The 25,668-nt window shown below is 35.2% G+C and overlaps 1 protein-coding gene across 2 annotated transcripts in view; it reads left to right on the forward strand.

Annotated features, from left to right (window-relative positions):
- The window catches only part of LOC113515742 (potassium voltage-gated channel protein Shaw-like), a 324,996-nt gene that overhangs the window by 43,708 nt on the left and 255,620 nt on the right, over positions 1 to 25,668 (forward strand). For both annotated transcript variants that reach the window (XM_052899177.1, XM_052899178.1), the window contains exon 2: positions 1,557 to 1,706. In XM_052899177.1, coding sequence (XP_052755137.1) covers positions 1,557 to 1,706 — 150 coding nt within the window. The remainder of the gene's footprint in view (positions 1 to 1,556; positions 1,707 to 25,668) is intronic.

Consider the following 25,668-nt stretch of genomic DNA (forward strand, 5'->3'; position numbering starts at 1 on the left):
CAATATATATATATATTCCTTTCCTTCATTGAAATAATTCTGAATTATTATTTTTTTATTTTACCGCCCAATTCACGGAACAGTTTCAGGACAATGGTAAAAATATTCGATGATTTCTCTTTTAAAATAAAAGCACAATGATACAACTTTATGATGTTAGTTTGCTGTTTGATTCCGGCATAGAACGGGCTAGCCATCCTTTCTCGTGGGTATCGTAAGGGGTGATTAAAGGAACTTAATGGTTTAGGAATGGGTAGCAGTGTCCCTCTTAAAAAATCACTAAGAGCCTAACTGTGGTTGCCAATCCGTGTGCCAAGTGTGGCAACTGTTAGTTGAGAATAATCTATGTTATTCGCTGATAATGTAGCTTTCTACAGGTGAAAGAATTTTTAAAACCGATTGGATTGTTTTCGAGTTTATCCATTACAAATAAACAAACATAAAAATCTTTCTTTTTTTAAGAAATTGGCATAGATATAGATACAGAAACTCTTCTTTTCATAAGTCAGTTTTCAGAGTAACATCCTTATCCATACCAAGTAACGAGTATGGCTCAGCTGTGTTTCACCCGAGATCGATAACCGCTATTAATTTGTAAGTGACACACGCAGACTGCCAATAATGGTCCCGAGAGCATGTCTGCACTTAAGTAGGTGTTAAGCAGTTGATTTACTGTATATAGCTGTTTAATCGTCAGCGCTGACAAATTGGTGTGATTTGAGAGTCGATTAATATCCTTATTATCCTTATATCCGATTTTTGCAATAAAGAAATTGAACTCAATGCTATAAAACCACAAAGTTGAAAGTTCAGCTTCTGAGTAAAACCAATTGCGATTGCTTAATTGCTTCATTTTTTTTAGTAATATAGGAGGAAAAAGAGCATGCGGCTCTCTAATGGTAAATGATTATCATCGCCTATAGGCACCCGAAACTTCAGAGAAAATGCAGGTATATTGCGGGCTTTTTAGGAAGGAATATGCCCATTTTTAAGGTGTCAATGTTCGGAAATACTGCTATTTTTTCTACACAAATAATAGAATGGTAACGCTGCTTCCGCTGTTGGTATACGCTAGTGGGGTACCTGTGAGTGGTGACATATGAGGATGAACCAGGTCAGTTAGCCCATTTTGACGAATTCAACAAACATTGGCCACGATGGATTTCAGGAGGAACCGTGTAGGAGTCGACTTGACTGGGTATATTGCAAGCGATAGAGCATCAGGATAGATCCTTCTAACGAATACTCTACAGGCCTCTCTGTCTTGAGACATATAGATTGCTGACTGAGTCAGTTTGGATGCAGTTTTGTTTGAATTAGTATATCAAATTCGTGCTCCATCTTTACTGTTTTTACCTATCACGGACCAGACTATTACTCACTTGTTCAGATTATTTGATTTCCAGTGAGTTTCATGGTCGAACGTTAACGTTGTACGTATATATTTACTGCGTAAATGTAATGCGTTTAAAAGTATCTAAAATTGACGTTTACCACTAGGTGAATCTAATTGGCATACATTGTTTAAAAGGCTCACACTTGACTATTCCTTTCAGATACGAGACCTACAAGGCAACGCTGAAGAAGATCCCCGCGACGCGCCTCTCCAGGCTGACGGAGGCGCTCGCCAACTACGACCCGGTGCTCAACGAGTACTTCTTCGACCGGCACCCTGGAGTGTTCGCGCAGGTCCTCAACTACTACAGGTAACGTCAGATGCTATATTTATTTGTTTCAATGGAATACCTTTCTCGGAATCGAAAATTACGTATAGAATATCACACGTGTGCCAGCAAAACATAACGGCTGGACCAATTTCACTAATTTATTTTGTCAATTATTCGTTGATTTCCGAGAAAGGTTTCTATGAAGAGGAAAAATGGTAAAATTGCCCGGAAAAACGTATAATCCCCATTTTTCTTTTTCCTATACAGTTCAATAGGTTTCGACAGAACGTCTGTCGGGTCGGAGGGTACTGACTCATCTAATTGAAAAGATGAATGAAGCAAGATATAATAAGGATCTTCCTATCTCGAACTTCTCTGCTTATTCTTTAATAATCTTGGCGTGAAGTTAAGCAATTGTTAGCTATAATATTTGCATTTTATAAATATATTGATTTATAGGAATTTAAACCTCTTTTTTCTTCAGTTAAACGACTGATTTGATCTTAACTCTTTGCCATTGTCGTTCGAAGATTTCAGCTATGGTTTGAACCATTATCGGCTCCTTTATAAATCCACTGAATTTCTGTTGCGACAACGCTATCTTTCCGGAACGTTGAGCGTGGCAATATTTAAGTTTAATAAAGTTTTATCTAAGTAATATGGATTCGAAGCTCGTTAAAATTTGGGCAAATTATAAATTACATTTGCCATTAGTGCAGTGGTCAAATACACTTGTTAGATAGAAGCATATTTATTAAGAATTAATATTTATACTAATATTCTTTCACGTGACCGGGGATATCACGGCATAACCGGGATATCACCAAAATAATAAGTTACCTATATCCTTCTCTGTCCCATATAACACCGGTATACCAATTTCATAGTCATCAGTTAAATGAACATATTCCAAATTCGCAAGTAAAAGCTAGTAATGAATAAAATGTGATTTATTTATCCGCGACATCGTCTACCAAACCAAAGAAAGAAAGTGTATGCCAGATAACCAGGATATATATAGTGCTCTATATTATTCCCAAATTCGTGTATAATATAGTATATATCATATATGTATAAGTATATTTGTTATTCATATATATTTATTCGTTTATATATGTAATTTTAGTATGTATGTATATCAATAATTAGTAGTACCGCATTCGAGTATTCTGACACTTCCCTATGTTTGACTGTGAGAGAATGCTTTTAGCATTAAGTCCGCCATGTACACATATATGTACTAATGAATAAATAAATAAATATATTAAAACAAAATAAAAACAATTATATGTCCTTTTCTGTCTCAAATAGTACCAAATTTCGTGATTATTGGTACTAGTATAGTATTATATATTCTATGCTTTTGGTTAACCCGATAAAGCGTCGAAAAGTAACAAACAAAGTTTGTTTGTTTGTTAACTTTTGTTGCATTAACGGTTTAACCACTAGTACTCGTATAGAAAATATAGCACTTTCACATTCATACTATATACTACATTCGTACATTTATAATATTAATAAAGATAATCTATGATAGGGGAAAATAGATTATTAGTAATGGGAAGTTTTTTTTTAATGGATGATAATGGAATGGTAACCTCGCTTGCGCTAACGGTATACGCTGGCAGGCCACCAGCGAGAGATGATAGGTGAGAATGAAAAACCAGGTCAGTTAGTCCATTGTGATGAATTCATCTGGAATTCAGCACGATGTTTTCCATGGTGGACCACATGGAGGTCGACCTGTTTGGACATATTGCTAACAATGCGACTGGTAGTCCGCATTACTAATAATACCCTCTCCCCCCTAATGGGAAGGTTAGTCCCCATTGCTATCTTTCATTTTATAATGGATGATAAAGGAATGGTAACTATGCCTGCGCTAACGATATACGCTGGCGGGGCACCAGTGACGGGTGATAGGTGAGGATGAAAAGGCAGGTCTGTTAGGTAATCGTGATGAATACATCTGGAATTCAACACGATGGTTTTCAGGGGGCACCACGCGGAGGTCGACCTAACAGGATGCATAGCTAGTAATGGAGCTGGTAGTCCGCATTACTAACAATACCTCCCCCCCATTGCTAACAATATACTCCACATGGTTGCTCCTAGAATATATCATAGTACCTCATTGGTACCCCGTCAATGTATATTGATAGCTTAGGTATACCATTTTATTATACAATCTCTAATGTGCATACAGATGATCTGATAAGACCTGTTTTCTAAAATATTTATTGAAATGCAAGCACACAACACACACGCACACACACGCGCGCACACACACACACACACACACACACACACACACACACACACACACACACACACACACACACACACACACACACACACACACACACACACGCACACATGCACACACGCACACACGCGCGCACACACGCGCGCGCGCGCACACACGCACACACGCACACACGCACACACGCACACACACACAAACTATTACAAATTATTGTATATATTTATATTAAAATTATATCTATCCATATTAGTTAATAGGTTCCCCAGATACAGGCTCGACCCATATAGGGACCGTTGTTAATCAATTTTGTAATGCACTGTTTGAAATAAAGATTATTATTATTGTAATTCATTAAAAAAAAAATATGTTTTCTATGGTTTTAAAATGACAAAATTGACGCAAGAAATTCCGGCCCACAGGTTACACCATCAACTTGTTTACTCAACATGCAATTCCCTTGCTACGAGTACATCGGACGAAACTTAAAACAACAATGAAATTTTACCGTTTTCACATTACTTCTGTTTGTGTGTTTGTTGCGGCGAATTTTACAAACAGTTGCCTCGACGACTGTGCGCCGTAAAGTGTCGGCGGACTTTCTTCGAGTTGTTCACGATTAGTATTCCACGAATGTGGTTTACGATTCCTTGATTGCTTTGTTATTTATGTAAAAATAATTTGAACACTTTTACACAACGTTCTTGACATATAAACATATAATAATATACTAATGATAACTAAAACGAGAGGAGGCCTAGTATATACTAGGCTTCCCCCATATGGGTGGTTTTGATGATGTTTAAAGAAGTCTACTGCCCGTCCTTCGACCTTTGACAATTCTATAATGATGAAATTGAGTTTATTTATTGTCTCAAGTAATCGTCATAGGAGGGGAGGGATTGTTAATAATGGACGCTAAAGGCCTCATTGCTAGCAATATATCTAACCAGGGCGACCTCCACATGGTCACCCTGGAAACTTCGTGCTGAATTCCAGGTATATTCATCACGATGGGGTAACTGATTGCCGACTGCTTATAAAAATCTTTAGATGGATGATGTAAAACGTTTTGTACGGGGATCGCATGTCGCCGCTCATTTGTCATATGTCAGGTGTCAACTTGACACAATCCTTCAAACTAGGGATTAGATTGCATTGTCATTAATCTGTAACTCGATATCGACATACCGAGCACCATCGCCCGTGCAATTGCAAATGCTTATAAATAGAATTTTTCATTATATTTCCAAAATCTATACTTGTTTATTTACTTGAAGTTTAGGTAAGCTCCGAGTTTGAGTTCAAACAGATTTTAATATTTAAACAATCGGTTTCGAATTATAGTGTATTATTTAGATTATATATCTGTATACGAGCGTGCAGCTGTACAATCTTTTTCTTTATCTAAGTATCCATCGTGTCTATGCTAGATTATAAACCATAGATTAATATAGTTCTCTAAAGGGTATCATACACTACCACTTATAATCGATTACATATATCATGGCTCGCCGTGTGTACCGTGTGTACCACGGTATAGAATGGGCCACCCATTTCTTTCCCGTGGGTGTCGTAAGAGGCGACCAAGGGAGGGCGAGGGATAGACAGCAACGTCCCTCTTAAAACATCTCTAAAGTCTAATTGAGATTGCTAATCCGCCTACCAAACGTGGCAATTACTAGCAAAACTCTCTAAGGGGAAGAAAGAGGCAGTTAAAGGCTGATATGATGATGATCATCATCATGATGATGATATATGTATACACCTATAAACATATGCCTATTTTATCTTCAACTCATTCGTCAAACTAGGTTATATATTTTTTTAAGTTCTATTGAAATAATAATAGGTAGGCACTATTTTTGACGCAGAAGGACCGGCCATTTTAAATAATAAAAATTTAATATTATCCCGGTCACGCGGACGTGGTCGCGGACTCACCTAGAATTATAAACGAGAATTCGCGTTTCTTGTTTACCTTTCGCCGCCTTAACGGCTCGACTAGTTGTTATAAAGTTTGTCATACACATAGTATTTGGCTTGGAGAAAGATTTCTTGTTTTAATGTCAGGGAATAATTTTACTTAATAACTGTTTTGTGGTAGATTTTTACGATACTTGCAATGTTAAGCGAGCTTATCTTGTCTTGACAGACAGACAAATAGGCAAACAGATAGAGAGATAAAATTTCTAAAAAAAATATTGTATAGCAATAGAAACCCTATTGCTTTTAATTAATACTTTTCATATTAATTGTTCTCAAACATCGTTTAATTACAATTTTATTTTTAAAATTTATGTACACTTTTTATTTAATATGTATAGTTATGTAGTACATATGTAACGAGAAATTAATGAACTCACTGTGTTTTTCGTTTCCGGATATTTTTTTTTGCAACTTAGAATGGTAAACAAGCTGACGGCCCACTTGATGGAAAGTGGTAATTGTCGCCTATAGACGTGAACGTTACCATGAACATAACAGAGTATACTGTTTTGCCCATGATACCCCCATGCGATGCCATTCCTGAGCACTCGCGTATTTCTCCTGTACCCTATAAATTCATTGCTATATCTCACCCTTTGAACCGAAACGCAGCCATACAAACATAACTACTTCACGGTAGAAACACGAATGGTACAGAGGTGCCCATGCAAATGACTTTTGTACAAAATCTCCTTCCAGTAAATGTATCGACTTCATTTGCAAAGCGGCATACGCCCCCTGAAGAAGACTTCCGGATAAAGTCGAAACATGTAACGGAAATTTAATGAACTCACTGTTTTCATTAAATTCTCGTTACATATGCATATTGCTATGCATATGCTTGCATAGACATCAATTACAAAATTATTATATGATTCCAAGAAATCCTTTCCGCGAGTAAGCAAAGTTCATAAAAATTTATCTGAGAAGTCACTAGAGAATACGATAGGGCTGCTGAAAAAAAAAGAAGGATGAAACACCATTTCAATAATCGATTCTGTAATGAATATCGACCGCCAATAATACGACCGCAATGAAACTTATAGGAGTTAAACAAAACGTAAAAATCATTTTATTCCCCCGTGTTATATTTACACGTCGGGACTGTATCAACACATTAATGTCGGCCGTTACCGCAACTAGCCGCGCATTTGATAAACTGTGGAGTTAGGACATATTCATTTATTAATTAGATTTAAATATGGCAGTGACATTTGAATTAATTTTATTCATTCATTCATTTATTTATTTTATTAATTAGTCGTATGTACTGCTGAAACAGAACTAATTAATATAAAAAATAATAAAACTTACCTTACTAAAGCGCTTCTTGATATGGGAAGTCAGTCTTTATTTATTTCGGAGGAGATGCAAAGAAAACTAGACCTTCCTTGTCAACAGACAAATCCTGTATCGATTGCAGGTATAAATAATAGTTTTTCTAAAACTACTAAGTTTTGTGATGTGAAAATTGTCAAGGGATTTCGCGATTTAACCAATCACTAATAATTGGTATATAAGCATTATATGCGATGGAGAATGACATAAGCCACTTTTCATCCTGTTTAGTGAACACATTTTATGCACGAAAATTTGTTAGTTCACTTTTGCGCCACCTACCCACTTCTATTTATTCTCCTTTAATCAAAGCTTGTCTGTAAGAGATTGCCCTAGCGATAAGACCGCTTTTTGTACCTTTATGTGTATATTTCAATCTGTATTTATGTTACTGTATTTCACTTGAATTATTCACTTGTTATTGTATATTTTTGTTTATGGTGCAATAAAGAGTTAAATAAATAAATAAATATCCTGATCACGTGGATGAAGTTACTTGTAAAATACAGTTACTAATATACAATAACAGAATATTAGTGTATTGCTCTTTTGAGGGCAAAACAATGAACTAAGTTGTGACGATTTTGTGTGACTACCTATTAAATGAAACGTTATATCAATCCTTTTATGTATTTGCCTTTTTTTTGTATACATATTTTGTATTTTTTTTTGCGTAAAGACTTCGTAAGCTACTAAACCAGATATTTTGATTTAAAAATTAAATTACTGACTAGATTTGGATAAAATTTCTAAAGTACCAATCTGTAATATCCTTTGAGACCAAAAAAAAAACCTGAGAACCTCCTTCTTACTGAAGCCGGTTGATTAAATTGTTAAAATTCGCAAGCAAATCATTATTTGCGCGGTGTTACAGCGCTGTGTTTTTATATACTAAGTTTTGTGAAACGGAAATAAGATAATCGATCAACTCTAGAGTTTATGTAGTTACATTAATATTAGTCAAGTTAGTGAAATGGTTATTCTGTTTAATATTTACAATAATTTCTTATCCTGTTTTATGTCGCAACATTTAACGTGGCAGTTAAATACAGTTTATGACTGCTATGTGGTTGGCGGTATGAAATAAAATATATTGCTTACAGTATTCTTAAAGGATTTATCAATCTAGAATAGTTTTACTAAATATACTCAAAAAGCAACTTCAACAAAAAGTACCCGTAACCGGCGAGCGCGTATGAAATGATTGATGAATGTGGAGGAAGCGAAAGAGGCTTGTTTGAATCTAAGCGTTTGGCGTTCCGTTGTTTCAGCCCACCCTAATGGGAGACAGGCGTGACAGATATGTATGTATGTTTGTATGTATGTATGCAACTTCATTAATGACAATATACACTGATGAACGATAAGATATTTTGTATATATTTATATAAAATCTTTATAATCATATTAGCCGTTATCATATTAGGCTCATCCCTATTATAAGGTGTTACATGTATGTATGTATGTATTATTATTATTAGTATTATGTGTATATATATATGTGGCTATGTGGCTGAAGCCATGCAAGCCATCTAGTAAATATTTCCTATGTATGTTTTTTTACTCTTTCTGTAATAGATATAAAAAGGAATGTAGTAAAAATGGAACGATATTGATATTATTTGTACTGCGCGAGATATATATATATATATATATATATATATATATATATATATATATACAATAATAATAGGATTTCATATCTTCTCTTTTTCGTATTTTTTATTGTATGATGATTTATGCCGACCCCAAATAAGATAAGGGTAGAAAGTTGATGATGATGCTGTAATACCAAATAATAGCGAACGAACGAATAGAGAATGTATTACAAGACATAAAAAAAGCTCGCAGCACAGTGTTGCCACATATATGAAAAAATAAAAAAAAAGTTTTTTAATAAAATATGGGGGTTGCCAACAATAATTACATTTATACAAACTAGGCGTGATTTATTACAATATTTAACTGGGGAGTTTCGCGCGTTTGACTAGAGATAAATGAACGATAGGTTAGGCAGTGAACACGGTAACCATTTTTTAACGTTGGAGCGATTGCAATCAGTGGAATGCTTAATTGCGAATCGGGGTCTTTGATACCAATATAAGCCATTTACAGCCGTCCGCGTAAAGCTAATGAAAAATGTTCAGACATACATGATATATTTTTTTTATCTATAATTATAATAATATTAAAATAACCCGGTTAATAACAATAATAACCCGGCCGACTGTGCTTCTACTGGGGGTTAGTTTGCGAAATGTAAATTTTCTAAAAATTTAAAAACAATAAAATTTTTTTTTGTTATTCTGATTCAATACATATAGCACGATTCAAGTGTACACACAAATCTTACACAATGTGATGGCTTAACAACTAGAAATCTATTAAATCTTAAGATCAGACCAGACAAATAAAAAAGTACACTAGTTATTCTGTGAAACAAATAACTGACAATAGCCACCCAGCAATGTTAGCTTTTTTTACATCAAAATAGACAGTACAAAATGAAATGAAATGTATCTACTTTGTGAAACCAACGCCTAGTAATGTGTTCTAAACTACCCAGTTTAGGCAACGAAAATGTTTTATTATTATTGGCCGTGTGGTCCCGGCGTAGAATAGACCACCCCTTCCTTTCCCATTGGTGTCGTAAAAGCCGACTAAGGGAGAGCGATGGATGGGCAGTAGCGTCCCTTTTTGTATTGTGTTGTGTGTTCGTTGTCAATCCGCCTGCCAAGTGTGGCAGGCAACTACTGGCAAACCCCCCAAGAAGAGGCTAAGCTTTAGCAGTGGTCAGTTAAAGGCTAATATCATGATGATGATAGTATTATTGTCACAACAATTATTATTATATATAATTTAAGTTTTTTTTTTTTCTATAAAAAAATGGACATCGAATTCAATAGTGGCTAATCTAGTTATTTTTTTAACTAATCTACTAAACCGATTTTGATAGAACTCCTAGGGGACAAATCAGAAAGTCTATTTTATTATTGGGATTCTCAGTCTCCATCACTAACAATCCCCTTCCCCCCGACGATCTACAATTAATTGAATTGTTACATAAATATTGTTGTAAATTAAGCTGTAATTCAGATGTTTCAGAGTTTAATTCGATTCATTAATTATGCTGATGTAATCTAAAGGTAATTAAACAGGATTCGATACCCATTATCAGCTAATGAGGGTTACGTTTTCAATTTTACGTTTATCTTGCATCATTTAATAATATTATAAATCGTCACAGTCGTAGAATACTGACGGATCTTTATATGTAATATTTGTCAGATCCGTCAGTATTCTACGACTGTGACGAAATGAGAAAGTTGAATCTCCTTTTTTTGAAGTCGGTAAAAAAGTATTGTTTGTTTATTTGCTTGTTATCTCTTACTGGTTTAATAACTTAACTAATTTTCATGAAATTTGGTATACATGTACGTTGTAGGATAGAAAAGGACATAGGTATATGCATGTACTATTTATGCTAGGAAAACAGCATATTTTTTTTTATACAACTTAGAATGACAAACAAGCTGACGGCCCATCTGATGGAAAGTGGTAACCGTCGCCTGTAGACATGAGCAGTACCATGGACATAACAGAGTATACTGTTTCGCCCATAATATCCCCATGCGTTGCCATTCCTGAGGACTCAGGTGTTATTCCTTTGTGCCTAGTAAATTCATGCCATACCCCACCTTTCAAACCGAAATACAGTTATGCAAACACAACTACTTTACGGTTGAAACACGAATGGGACAGAGGTACCCAAGCAATCGACTTTTATACAAAGTCTCGGTATTATATTATATTCGATAGAATGGACGAAGTCGTGGGCAAAAGCTAGTAGTAAACAAATATCAGATGTTGTTTGTACATCTGTCTCGCTTGTATTGTCCACAAGGGCTGGAATACTTCGATCTGTGATTTCAGAAGATAAAAGCGTTGGCTGTTTTGCCCAACAGTGGGATATCAAAGGTTATGAATTTTTTACGACACAGAGGGCAGACGAGCATGCGGCTCACCTGATGGTAAATGACTACCGCCGCCCATGATCACCCACAACACCAAAGGCAGTGCAGGTGTGCTGCCTGCCATTTAAAAAGGAATATGTTTTTTTTTTGAATTAAAAAAAGGGCGTCAGTAATGATAATTTCATACTGAAATTAAAAAAAAAAAAACTATTTCGAAAAATAAGACAATACTAAAACCAATCAGAGTCTAACCGCTCTTATTAAAAAAAGAATCATAACAATCGATCTACAATTGACGAAGATAAAGTATAATAGAATTGGCAGCCCCTTTTTTTTCAAATCGGTCAAAAAGCTAGTGAGTGTTTACACGGAGTTGACATTTAGAATTATATCCGGGTATAAAGCTTGGATTAAAGCGCGACCCTTGGGCGGGGACATTGATTAAATCTTGCGGAAATAACATGCAGATGAGAATATTTACGGGGACAGTGGGCCCCTCGGCTCATTTTTCTTGCGGTTTATCAAGATTCAAGCCGACACTCGATTCAGTATATTTTTATTCTTAAGGTTCTCGCTTTATATATTTAAATTTATAAAGGATTTTTTATGCATCTTAGAATGGCAAAGAAGCTGACGACTCACCCGTTGGAAAGTGGTAACCGTCGCCTATAAACATGAGCAGTACCATGGACATAACAGAGTATATTGTCTCGCCCATGATACCCCTCATGCGTTCCCATTATTGAGGACTCAGGTGTTATTCCTCTGTACCCTGTAAATTTACTGCCATATCACACCCTTCAAACCAAAACACAGCCATTCAAACGTAACTGCTTTACTGTACAAACACGAATGGTACAGAGGTGCCCAAGCAAACGACTTTTGTACACAGTCTCCCTCTGGTTTATGAAGGATGAAGACAGGTATTCACCTATCATTTATCACTGGTGCCCCGCCAGCGTATATCGATAGCGCTGGTAAAGTTACCATCCCATTATCACCCATTAAAAAAAACTGTAGACTACAGAAAATAGACTTGAAGTATCCCTTATAAGGGGAGTTTTGATAATAGTTGCCACGACTGGCAACTGCAGTTAGGCTTTTGGTGATGTTTTAAGAGGGACATAGCTGCCCGTTTCTCAACCATAAAATTCTCTTTGTCACCTAATACGACACCCACGGAGTAAGAAGTGCTTTTTAAATTGTATCAAATAATCTAAATACTTTTATTTCTGACTAGCTTTCAGCCCGTTACTTTGTTCGCGTCGATTTTAAAACAAGGAAAACCAATTAAAGAGGTCATTTTTAGATGATTTATTCAAATAAATTGTACACTATATTTAAAGCTAGACCTACAGAAATACAATTGTGAAATCACATCCAATTTGGTCAATACAATCCACAAAAAATTGCATGAGTATGAAAGAAAATTTTGTACTCGTATATGGAGATATCGGTCCTCCCTCGAATTGGGGACTGATAGACAGCAATGGTCGTCAGTTCGGAGGCCATTTTCGGCGTTCATTTACCTTCCTAATACTCCTCAAATATTGCGTCTAAATTGCGCTGACCAAGTATCCACTTGTATAGGCAATCCGTCACCATATATATATATATATATATATATATATATATATATATATATATATATATATATATATATATATATATATATATATATATATATATATATTAAGACCCATTGCTAGCAATATACCCAACCAGGTCGACCTCCTCGCGGTTCCCCCTGGAAACTATTATGGTTAATTCTTGATGAATTCATCATGATGGGCTAACTGGTCTGTTTTCATTCTCATCTATCACCCTTCACTGGTGCTCCGCCAGTGTATCCCGTTAGCGCAGGCGGGGTTACCATACCATTTACACCCATCAAAAAAAAAATTGCGAGAACGGGATGCCTTAAATACTGTACCGCAAACCATAAAAAAGTACACGGAGATAACAATTTATCTATGTAAAAAAAAAAAAATCAAATGTTCCGCGCACAAAAGACAATTCGTCTTTTGTATAATGCCTTTATAATATTGTCACGGCCGTTAGAGGTTGTTACGTATCTTATCTTATCAACGCGACGGGCCAATGAATATGATGATAATGAATGAAGCTTAAAATATTATACGAAAAATCCTGTAAATTTATCTTCTTTATTCATAAAAAATGACAATTTTCCCATAAATCTATTTTGGTTATTGTAGAGTTTTTGCGCTAAATTCTCAATTTGCAAGAGAGTGTCAAAATATTTCTATAGATAAAATAGGTTTGAAGGAGATTTTAGTTTCTTTTATAAATAAGAGGTTACGAGACTAATATTACATAGATAGATAGATAGATATAGTACATTACTGCTGCGGCCAGCAACTGAGGCATTGATGGACGAACGTACAAATGTGGGCCGAGGTGTAACCGAGGCACACATACGTGAGTCCATCAATGCCTAGTTGTGGCCAAGGCTTGTATAGTACTTTTCTCAAACAATGCGCGAAAATTAAAAACACAATTTTACTTTTTAAATTTAATTACGAATAACGAACAATAATAATTTTTCACGCGCCATAATGTTCCCTTGTTTTTTTTTTCAATAAACAGCTGTTTATTTGCAAGCCAGTTCGAAATTTAAATAAAACCTTGTATTAGTTACCTCCTCAGTAGCCATGTTTCGAAGTAAAAGGTCATTCCATTTTTAAATTACAGGACAGATATGAGTTTACATAGTAATTTATTTGGCCGCAAAACATGACAGATATGGATTTTCATACAACTTTTGCCGGCCGCTGCCCGCATGTATCTGGCCAGTACGGCAATTTTGATTTATCTCGAAGAAGATTACCAAAATAATGGTCATATCTCCAAGCATGTTTGAGAAAAATAATTTATTTGCATTACTTACAGCACACAAACAGCAACAGACACAAATGCAAAGTGAGAAAAGATAAAAAAAAAATTACATGTACAAAAAATTAGAAAAAAAAAACAAAAACAAAATCAGAATGCATAAAATTAGTAACATTTTTTTTTTCTTTATGCGTGTGCCACAGTAATACAAAATGGCCACAACTCAGCTTTTTGCTTTGCCCTAATAAAAGCAAAACACTGATATTCTGTTGTGGCCAAAAGTGAGCCGGGAAATACCATAGATATATTAGATGAAAGATAAGCAGGCTGAAGTGGCAATGGGCGGGTCATGTAGCTCGAAGAACCGACAACCGATGGGGAAGAAAGAATCTTGTGTAGCGTACCCCTTACGGGCAAACGCATTGTAGGACGACCCTCTACTAGATGGAGTGACGACATCAAATGTATTGCAGGGAGTCAGTGGATGCAGGTGGCTCAGGACCGACCTCAGAATATCTATGTCCAGCAGTGAATGAAATGATGACGATGATGATGATCTATACTGATAGTACAAAAAGAAATTATATGTTTGTTTTTAAATTTGAGTGCGTTTAATTACTATCTTGTCTGGTGATTGTTTGTCTGTTTGTAACGGTAGCGAGAACGAGAATTACTCCATTTTAAAATTTCGTAAAAAAAAAGATATCTTATCAGCGAGTAACATATTATGTGTGTGTGTGTGTGTGTATATATATATATATATTTTTATGGGTAAAAATGGTATGGTAACCCCGCTTGCGCTAACGGGACACGCTGGCGGAGCACCAGTGAAGGGTGGTAGATGAGAATGAAAACAGGCCAGTTAGCCCATCATGATGAATTCATCAGGAATTAACCATGATAGTTTCCAGGGAGAACCGCGAGGAGGTCGACCTGGTTGGGTATATTGCTAGCAATGGGATTCTCAGTCTCCATTACTAACAATCCCTTTCTTTATATTATATATATAATTATATATTAGATACTTCCTTCAAAAACTTGTCTATTAAAGCTAATATAAAATACTTATTTATCTTTTTACCTACCAGTGTGAAGCCGGGGCAGATCGCTAGTAATATTATAAATGTGAAAGCTTCTAAAGATGGTTGGATGTCTGTATGTTTGTTTCTCAGTCACGCGTAAACGGTTAAACGGAATTTAATTAAATGAAATTTGGTACAAATGTAGGTTATATTCTAACTTAATACATAGGATATTTTATGTACTGATTCAAGCGATAAAAAAAATTTAGATATAAATGTATCATACAAAAGAGGTATTAATTTTTTCACCTTCTTAAATTTTTACCACCTTTCTTACAATTTAATTAAAATGTTTTATTAATTACGTCTTTTGAAAATTTAAATTAAAATTACGTTTCTTGAACTTTATTGATCATTGCTGCCCAACCTGAGGGTCGCGTTGAATTAATGACGGTCGCAATATAATTAATAGAGTGATTTTTTAGTGTAACTGTACTATATTAACCAGAAAAAAAAAAACAACAACGTAAATCGAAAAATACGTAACGATGTTACCTACTGACTGGACACTCCGTGCTCGTATGGGAGATTCTAATTTTGATGTTTATTAAATCTTGTGCATTTGAGAGAAGCAGACATGGGCAATACCTGTACAACTCCCTAATCAAATTTTTCTTCAAAAACTCCCTTCATGAACATTACTTCAATTTATAACAACGATGAAAAGCCTTAATCTGTTATATAATTAGTTATTATTTATATAATTATTAATTTAGTATATACTATGTATGGTTATTTATTTACCAGAGGGAGACTTTGTACAAAAGTCGATTGCTTGGGTACCTCTGCCCCATTTGTGTTTCTACCGAGAAGCAGTTGTGTTTGCATGGCTGTGTTTCGATTTGAAGGGTGCGATATGGCGTGAATTTACAGGGTACAGAGGAATAACATCTGAGTTCTCAGGAATGGCAACGCATATGGGGGTATCATGGACGAAACAGTATACTTTGTTATGTCCATGGTACTGCTCATGTCTATAGGCGACGGTTACCACTTTCCATCTGGTGGGCCGTCAGCTTGTTTGCCATTCTAAGTTGTATAAAAAAAAAGAGTGCTCTTTTAAAATAATATTAACAGTTTAGAATTTATTCAACATACATATATGTACAATCATAAACACAACGTGAATGAGATATAAAAATCTGAAATCGATCATTCGATAGAATTTATGACATGGAAAGAATTTCCCCAAGGAAAGTGGGAATACAAAAAAAAATTATCTTGGTTCGAACCGCGCGGTCACGTAATCGATTTATTATGAAACGTCCAAAAATTATTATCATATTTTGACCCATGTCCCTTGGACTAAGATGTTCATTTACATAAGTCCTGTCTTTGGATTTCGGATCGCTTTTTTTACGTTTCTTGTTATGTTGAACTTTAGAACTGTTATTAACTGACCTAGACACGTGGCAGCGTATCCAGCCAAAATCAAAGAAAAAGGTACTGGCGACGCAACAGCCATGTATAATATTATTATACGAACCATATTAAGTTACTTTTGATCCCCTCATAATTCGAAAGCTATTTAACTTTAGTACCATATGACCTTATTGTACCACATTTTTAGCAATAAAATTCATTCCAATTCCATTCCATTCCAATTACATTTCATTCCATTCCAATTCTATTTCATTCCAATTCCATTCCATTAATTTTAGGGTGGGGGGATCGTCCTACACTGCGTTTTTTCGCGGCAAATATGCTGACGGCCCACCTGATGGAAAGTGCCTACCGTCGCCTATAGACGAAACAGTATACTCTGTTCTGTCCATGGTACCGCTTATGTACCATGGACAGAACAGAGTATATTGTTTAGCCCATGACACCCCATATGCGTTGCCATTCTTGAGGAGTCAGGTGTTATTCCTCTTTATCTGTAAATTCACGCCATAACCCACCCTTCAAACCGAAACACAGCCATGCAAACAACTGCTTTACGGTTGAAACACGAATGGGACAGAGGCACCCAAGCAAACGACTTTTGTACAAAGTCTCCCTCTGGTGAGTTTAGTGAGATGTTAATCCAGTTACAAATTTTATCAAGACATACTGGGATGAAATATTGAATCATTAAATACAGCTTTATCTGGAATACTGAGATGGTAAAGTAAATACTATAATTAATCACAGCCGCGCCATTATCATAGGGTAGTGCTTGGATGATGTATGAGGCGTTTTGTTGGTTGAATATATTACAAATCATATTCTCGTATGTTATAATGGCCTGATGGTTTCTGGTCGTGATAGCTTTAATAACATTATAAATATAAATGGGAGTTCGGTGACAAACGAATTCTTAGTTAAGTAAAAACGGCTTAACTAATTCATACAAAATTTCGTATACATTTACCTCCTTTTTTTATACGACTTAAAATGGCAAACAGGCTGACGGCCCACCTTATGGAAAGTGGTAACCGTCGCCTATAGACATGAGCCGTACCATGGACATAACAGAGTATACTGTTTCGCTCATGATACCCCCCATGCGTTGCCGTAAATTCATGCCATATCCCACCCTTCAAACCGAAACACGGCCATGCAAACACAACTGCTTCACGGTAGAAACACGAATGGGACAGAGGTACCCAAGCAATCGACTTTTGTACAAAGTTTCCCTCTGGTCCTCCTTAAAATGATTTTGCCCGTAGTTGTCACGATTGGCAAGCGGGTTTGCAACCGCAGTTAGGTTAGGTTAGTTATGTTTTAAAAGCGACACTGCTGCCCATCCCTTGGCCTCCTTCAGTCTCGTCTTACGACACCCATGGGAAAGGACGGGGGACCTATTCTATTCCGGGATCACATGGCAATACAGTACAGTATATTACATTGAATAAGTTTTATACACGAATGAAAAACCTTTGATAAGTTTTCTCTCATAAAGATCTAAGAACTCTTGTTATTAATTAAACATTATTCATAATAATTTAAGTTAGCTAAAACATATATTTTCTTTAGACATATATTTTTATATATGTATATGAATTTTTCACAAGAATTATACAACTTGGGATACTTTTTGAATATTTAATTAAAGTTTCATAACATTAGAGGAAAGCTTTTATAGTCATACTTCACGGGTTAGCTTAGACGCGTGGCTTTAGTCTAACACTTTAAACCTATATCCACTTTTAGACTACTTGAGCTTTAGCGCTGTATTTATTATGATTTATATGAAACGAGAATTATTTATTTATTTATTTATTATATTTTTATTTATTTATTAGTCTATAGGCGAAGGATACTACTTTCCAGGTGGGCCGTCAGCTTATTTGCCATTCTAAGTTGTATAAAAAAAATTCTAGTATGGGTTTTTCTGAATCCATTCTGTAAATGATTAGTTTTGTGAAGGCCACTTTCTAACAGTGATTAACGAGGAAAACGTGACTGCAGTGATGCGGTTAATTGAAGAAAACTGCTGTAGTAGCTATTTAGATGACTCGGAGGCATTTGGGGTCGATATGAGACAGATTAAAAAAAAAAAGCACAATTTTTAATCGACTTCAAAAAGAAGGAAGTTCTCAATTCGACTGTCCTTTCTTATGTCTATTACCTAATAACTCCTTCAGTTGTAAACCGATTTGTATTTTTTTTTTTAATTGAAGGGAATATATTTAAAGATTAGTATTATAGAATTTTATCAAAATTTTTAGTTTTTGAATGAAAATAACTGGTTTTATTATAACTGAAGGTACGTTTTTTTGTCGTGGAAAACAAATCCCCAACTATTATTATCCTTAAATTATATTATAAGTGTGAAAGTGAGTTTGTTTGTTTGTTAGATCTTAAAATGATATAACATCTTAGCGCCTTAACTAATCACGATAAATAATATCATATAATATATATATATATATATATATATATATATATATATATATATATATATATATATATATATATATATATATATATATATATATATATGATATTAGGATATATATATTAGGATGTAGAAGGACATAAACTGCTTTTTGTCCTGGACACCCGGCATAATTCCGATCGTTCGAAGTCGCTGTTAAAAGCTAGTTTTCAAATAAACACTTTTATATGTATGTATACAGTAAATCTGAACCGTAAACAGCCTATGGTGACTCCGCGGGGGCATTGTTCGGACAGAGTGATATACGGTTTTTTTACATTTTTACGATTTTATAAGCCCCTCAACGCTGTCATTGTTGGATAGTGAAATATTTTGTTACACAAAAGGAAATTCTTGTACGAAACTCGACAAAATTCCATTGATTCGATCCTTTGAGCAGACATTTATTTATTTATGTATTTATTTACTTATTTATTGCAATTAAAATTTGTAGAAATGATGAGCTTAATGCCTTAAAGCATGGCATTCTCTATGAGCTTACCTTTAGGAAAAAAATGAAAGCGTGAATATTTATGCGTATATGTGTATATACACATAAATATAATACATTAACTCGATTATATGTACATATATGTTGTGATGTAACTATTTAATTATTAAGTAATACATAGTTAGGGCTAAATTATTGATTTAACAGATATATCGGATATCGAATTAAAGAACATTAAATATTTTAATTGCATCTTGTATGAATATCGATAAAAATATTATATAAATAATAAATAATAGATGGACAATAACCAGAGAAAGACTTTGTACAAGTCGTTTGCTTAAGCAAATGTGCTTTTAGTGTGGCTTGTTTTTTTTTAATGAATGCTTATGGAATGGTAACTCCGAATGTGTTATCGGTATACGCTGACGGAGCACCAGTGAGGGATGATAGTTGAGGATGAAAACATGCCAGTTAGCCTATCGTGATAAATTTATTAGGAATAACCATGATGGTTTCAATAGAACAAAAATTAACAGAGGTAAACTTTGTACAAAAATCGTTTGCGTACCTCTTTCCCATTCGTGTTTCAACTGTAAAGCAGTTGTGTTTACACGGCTGTGTTTCGGTTTGAATGGTGGGATATGGCGTGAATTTAAGGGTACAGAGGGATTATTACCTGAGTCCTAAGGGATAGCAACGCATGGGGGGTATTATGGGTGAGACAGTATACTCTGTTATGTCCATGGTACTGCTCACGTCTATAGATAACGGTTACCACTTTCCATCAGGTGGGCCGTCAGCTTGCTTGCCGTTCTAAGTTGTATAAAAAAAAAAGTACAATTAATTGCCTATAAAACTGTATAAAAATTTTATGATTACCTATATAAGAGAAAATATAATTGTAAATGTCAAAGTATAGTTTTGATTCTGCCTAAAAACTATTTCCAATACATTTTTTATTTATTTATTTATTTTATTTATTCATTAGTACAAATATGTGTACATGGCGGACTTAATGCTAAAAGCATTCTCTCCCAGTCAACCATAGGGAAGTGTCAGAATACTCGAATGCGGTACTACTAATTATTGATATATATATATATATATATATATATATATATATACGAATAAATATATATGAATATATAAATATACTTACACATATATGATATATACTATTCTACTACTATTATACTACATTTTCTTGTAGAGATCCAAAATAAGACCTCACTTTTGAGGCGATATTCGCTCGGTCGCGTTTGAGACGTTGATCAGATAATCTAGTATGATTGATGTAGGTGAAACCACAGTATAAATATTAAAGCTAAAACTAACAGTGATTGATAGATAAAAGATAGGCCTAAACCTGTAGGTTAAATGTGGGATAAAAATACGTATTAAAGTTTCATAAGAGAATCACAGCTTAGATAAATTTATTGGGCTTTATTTGAACATATTGCAATATTCGTCCCCTATGGTCCCGGCATAGAATAGGCCAATTATTCTTTACCCGTGGGTGTCGTAAGAAGTAAAACTAAGGGAGGGCGAGGGATAGGTAACAGCGTCCCTCTTTAAACATCTCCAAAGCCTAACTGCGATTGCCAATCTGTCTGCCATGTGTGGCAATTACTGGCAACCCCCTCTCCCCCAGGGGGAGGTTTTTGTTCAGCAATAGACAGTTAAAGGCTGATAAGATGATGATGTAGTACTTGTTCTTGGCAAGTGATTTGGCTCCCGCAGTTAGGCTTTGGTGATGTTTTAAGAGGGACGTTGCTGCCCATACTTCGCCCTCCTTTTATCGCCTCTTGCAACACCCCCGGAAAAGGAAGGGGTGGCCTATTCTATGCCGGGACTACACGGCAAATTACCCTGTAATTTAACTGTCACATTTTACTCGAACTTACTTTGCACAAACCGAAAGAAACCACAGTTGTCTCACGACAGAAATATGAGCGAGATATGAGAGATACCTAAAAAGTCAACTTTTTAAGAAAATCTTGCACTGATAAAAATCTGACTCAGTTAAGAGAGACCTATAATGAAACTTACTGAGTAATCGAATGGATACACCAAAAATTTGTATAGAATAAATCAACGAAACTGATAAATGGATACGGATTCTAAAATAAAGTGAAACGCCACAACCGATCTGACGTATGAAGATCGGGTCAGATCTGGAATTTTATTACCTCTACGTGTTCGAAATAGTTTTAAACATTCAAAGAGTTGGCATCAAAATAAATGAGGGTCTAAGGCCCTTTAAATTGTCCCTATATGAAAGTTTGTGATATTTTTCAACAACAATTTTTATAGGTATATATATATATATCAAAAAGTATTAAGAAAAAAAATTTAATAATATGGGACGTTGAACCTATGGGGCATTTAAAACGGCCTCTAATTGAGGGGAATTATCAATTGGCCTCTGTTTTGTTTATTAGTGTTCATGTAACATATACAAGATTATGTTAACTCTAAACAAATTGGGGGGAAGGGATTGTTAATAATGCGAACTACCAGTACTATTGTTAGCAATATACCCTGTCGGGGGGAAAGGGATTGTTAGTAATGGAGTTTGACAGCCCCATTGCTAGCAATATGCCTTATTAGGTCGACCTCCACGTTGAATCCCTGGAATCCATCGTGAACAATTCTTGTTGAATTCGTCACGATGGCCTAACTGACCTACTTCATCCTCACCTATCATCCTTCACTGGTGTCCCGCCGGTGTATACCAATAGCGCGGGTGGGGTTACCATTCTATTATAATCTATTAAAAAAATATATACCCTGTCAAATCGACCTCCACGTGACTCCCCCTGGAAACTATCGTACGGAATTCCAGGTGTATTCACCGTGATGGGCTAACTGACCGGCATATACCATTAGCACAGGCGGAGTTACCATTTTGTTATCATCCATTAAAAAACTTGGCTTTTGCTGTCAACTGTGTTTATTTATATAGGGTTTGTTATGATTAAAGTGGATATTTTTTTTAAAGTAAACTTATTATTGTTGTAAAATCTTTATTGTATATAATTTACATTGGGCACAATAAAATACAATGGCGGACTTATCAATCTTTGACAAGCTGAAAGAAAACTACAGAATGTTCAAGGTCAAAAACCGTACTACTCAAGATAAGACTTAATAATACCTAGTTAAAATTAAACATATAACACAATAAAAAGTATACGTCTACATATATAAATATAAAAATAACACATACATACATACATACATATTATTATATCAGCCTTTAAATATCTATTGCTGAAGGTAAGCTTCCCCTTTAGGGTGTTTTGCCAATAGTTGTCACACTTTGCAGGCGGTGGCAAGTGCAGGCTTTAGAGATGTTTTAAGAGGGACGCTGCTGTCCATCCCTCACTCTCCCGTAGTCGCCTCTTACGACACCCACGGAAAAGGCATGGCTGGCTATGCTATGCCGGGAACATACGGCCATAGATAGGCACATATACATATTTATAATTGACGCAATGAAATAAGAGTTTCAGAATAAGATTCAATGATACCTGCTTTAAAGTAGTAGTTTGCATGTCTGTGTTTCGGTTTGAAGGGTGGGATATGGCAGTAAATTTACAGGGTACAGAGGAATAACACTTTAGTCCTCAGGAATAGCAACGTATGGGGGGTATCATCGGCGAAACAGTTATGTTATGTCCATGGTACTGTTCATGTCTATAGGCGACGGTTACCACTTTCCATCAGGTGGACCATCAGCTTGTTTGCCATTCTAAGTTGCATTAAAAAAAATAACAGTAAATTTGTTATATACCTATATACAAGTAGGTAGCTATCTCTTCTGGTAACTTTGTAATTTTTAATTCCATTTGTTTTGAGTTAATTCAAGCTTGAGAAGCTTTTGTCTCGTCCAATCTTCGTCTCAACGTTTAAACTGCATCGAATTGAAGATATCTGATAAAAGGAAAAAGGATTGTTGTAATCCATTTAGATGATTTTTAGCAACTTCCGAAAGGGGGAGCTTTTGAATCGTTTGTTTTTCTTTTGTGGACATTTTACGCGATTACGTCATTAATCTTAAACCGATTTTGATAATTCTTTTTTTAATCGATAGATTTTTACTCCCATGTTGAGCTAGCTTTCATTTTTCTGTTGAGTTGACCGTTTTTCTTGAAGGAACAAAAACTGTTTAAGTACCAATTAAAATCTAAATATAAATAGTCAATTTAGTGTTCTAAATTCAAACATTTATATGTAAAGCAATAAATTAAACCACTTTTAAATGGCGTATCAAGATAAAACGAATACTAGGTTTTAAATTGAATCTTCAGTAGTTTTTGCATGATGCTATTTTACTTGGCTTAAGTTAGAGATAAGTAGAAAAAGATAGAAGAGACTTATGCGTCAATAATAGCACAGAGCGACACACATTAGGAAATATGTATATCTATACATATACACACAATACACACACACTCACACTAACACACGTGCGTGCGTGCGTGTGTGTGTGTATGTGTGATTGTGTGTGTGTGTGTGTGTGTGTATGTGTGTGTGTGTGTGTGTGTGTGTGTGTGTGTATGTTGTGTGTATGTAAAATATTCCGTCGTGGTTATTATCATCCATAGTCGCTATAACAGAGTTACTTTGCAAACTCATAAATATGTTTAGCTTCAGTGTACAATGCTATAAATGTGGTATTTGCTATATTCAATAAACCTAGATTTCTACATATTCATGTTTGTCTGTGTGAATGCATACGTTCCTTATGAGGTAAGAAATTAGCAACGGCTATCTACTCAATTGCCATTGGCAACCCACGTCCACACCATATCTGGCAAAGTATATATAATTTTAAAAAAGCTATAAATAAAAATATAAATACTTATATTAACTTTATTAAAACTTATATTTATAAAACCGGCCTCGAGAGATGAAATTTTAGACAGAAGTACACAGTAAGTGGGTAGGTACTTGCTTTGCGCTTGCAACACAGACCTCGCCTGTGGTAATTCTGAGTTTTAAATGGAAAATAATATTATTAAGAATAAGAAACTAAAAATTGCCAAACAATTTTCTTACTTATGTGCACGATTATAGAGTTAATAATCCTGCGGATCTTAATATTCAATTCGACGATGGGAATTTGTTTTGTACGCTGAATTTTCTGGCCTCTTTAAAATATCTACTTAATTTCCTTGAAAGTATTGAGTGCTTGGAACTTAGTATGGAATCTGTTTTTCTTAGGACTTCAAATATAGGAGTTTAAGAAGGCTTTGGCGTTATCATAACATTCATGTCGCAAAAATACGTAATCTGTACTTATAATAAATCTGTAGAGAGGTCAATTCTGTACATGAAATATAATTCCAAAATAACTATCAGGGGGTGATTAGTGATCGATACTGGTGGCATAAATGCAATCAGTAAAATTTTTGTCTGTCTGTCTGTCTGTATGTTCGTTATAGAAACAAAAACTACTCGACGTATTTTGACGAAACTTGGTACAATTATTCTTCATACTACTGGGCAGGTTATAGTATACTTTTCATCACGCTACGATCAATAGGAGCAGAGCAGTAAAGGGAAATGTTGGTAAAATGGGAGAAGTTACTCCATTTTTAAGCTATCGTCGCGTGTGCAGCTTTAATGGCTACTTTTTAAAATGTAAAAATGTCCACTTGTGCGAAGCCGGGACGGGCCGTTAGTATATCATAGAAAATATTTGGAGACATACTCGTAAATGAATTAAACGCACGCAGTTTTGGATTTTCGCTGTTACATTTTTTTAAGCAACTTAGAATGGCAAACAAGCTGACGGCCCACCTGATGAAAAGTGGTAACCGTCGCCTATAGACATAAGCAGTATCATGAACATAACAGAGTATACTATTTCGCCCATGGTAACTCCCATGCGTTGTCATTCCTGAGGACTAAGGTGTTATTCCTCCACATCCTTCAAACCGAAACACAGCCACGCAAACACAACTGCTTCACGGTAGAAACACGAATGGGACAGAGTTGCCAAAGCAAACGACTTTTGTACAAAGTCACTGTTGTGTTTTGTGGGTTTCTATATTGGGTGTAGTATTTAAATGCTATTATTATAAACAACAGATTTATTATACGTATTAATTTTGTAAAAGCAAGCGATAGCAGACAGCGCAAATCTGACAGAACATTTTGACATTCCGTGTTGAGGTG

This window comes from Galleria mellonella, unplaced genomic scaffold (assembly GCF_026898425.1).
Source record: "Galleria mellonella isolate WM207_F2 unplaced genomic scaffold, CSIRO_AGI_GalMel_v1 utg56, whole genome shotgun sequence".
Taxonomy (NCBI): Eukaryota; Metazoa; Arthropoda; class Insecta; order Lepidoptera; family Pyralidae; genus Galleria; species Galleria mellonella.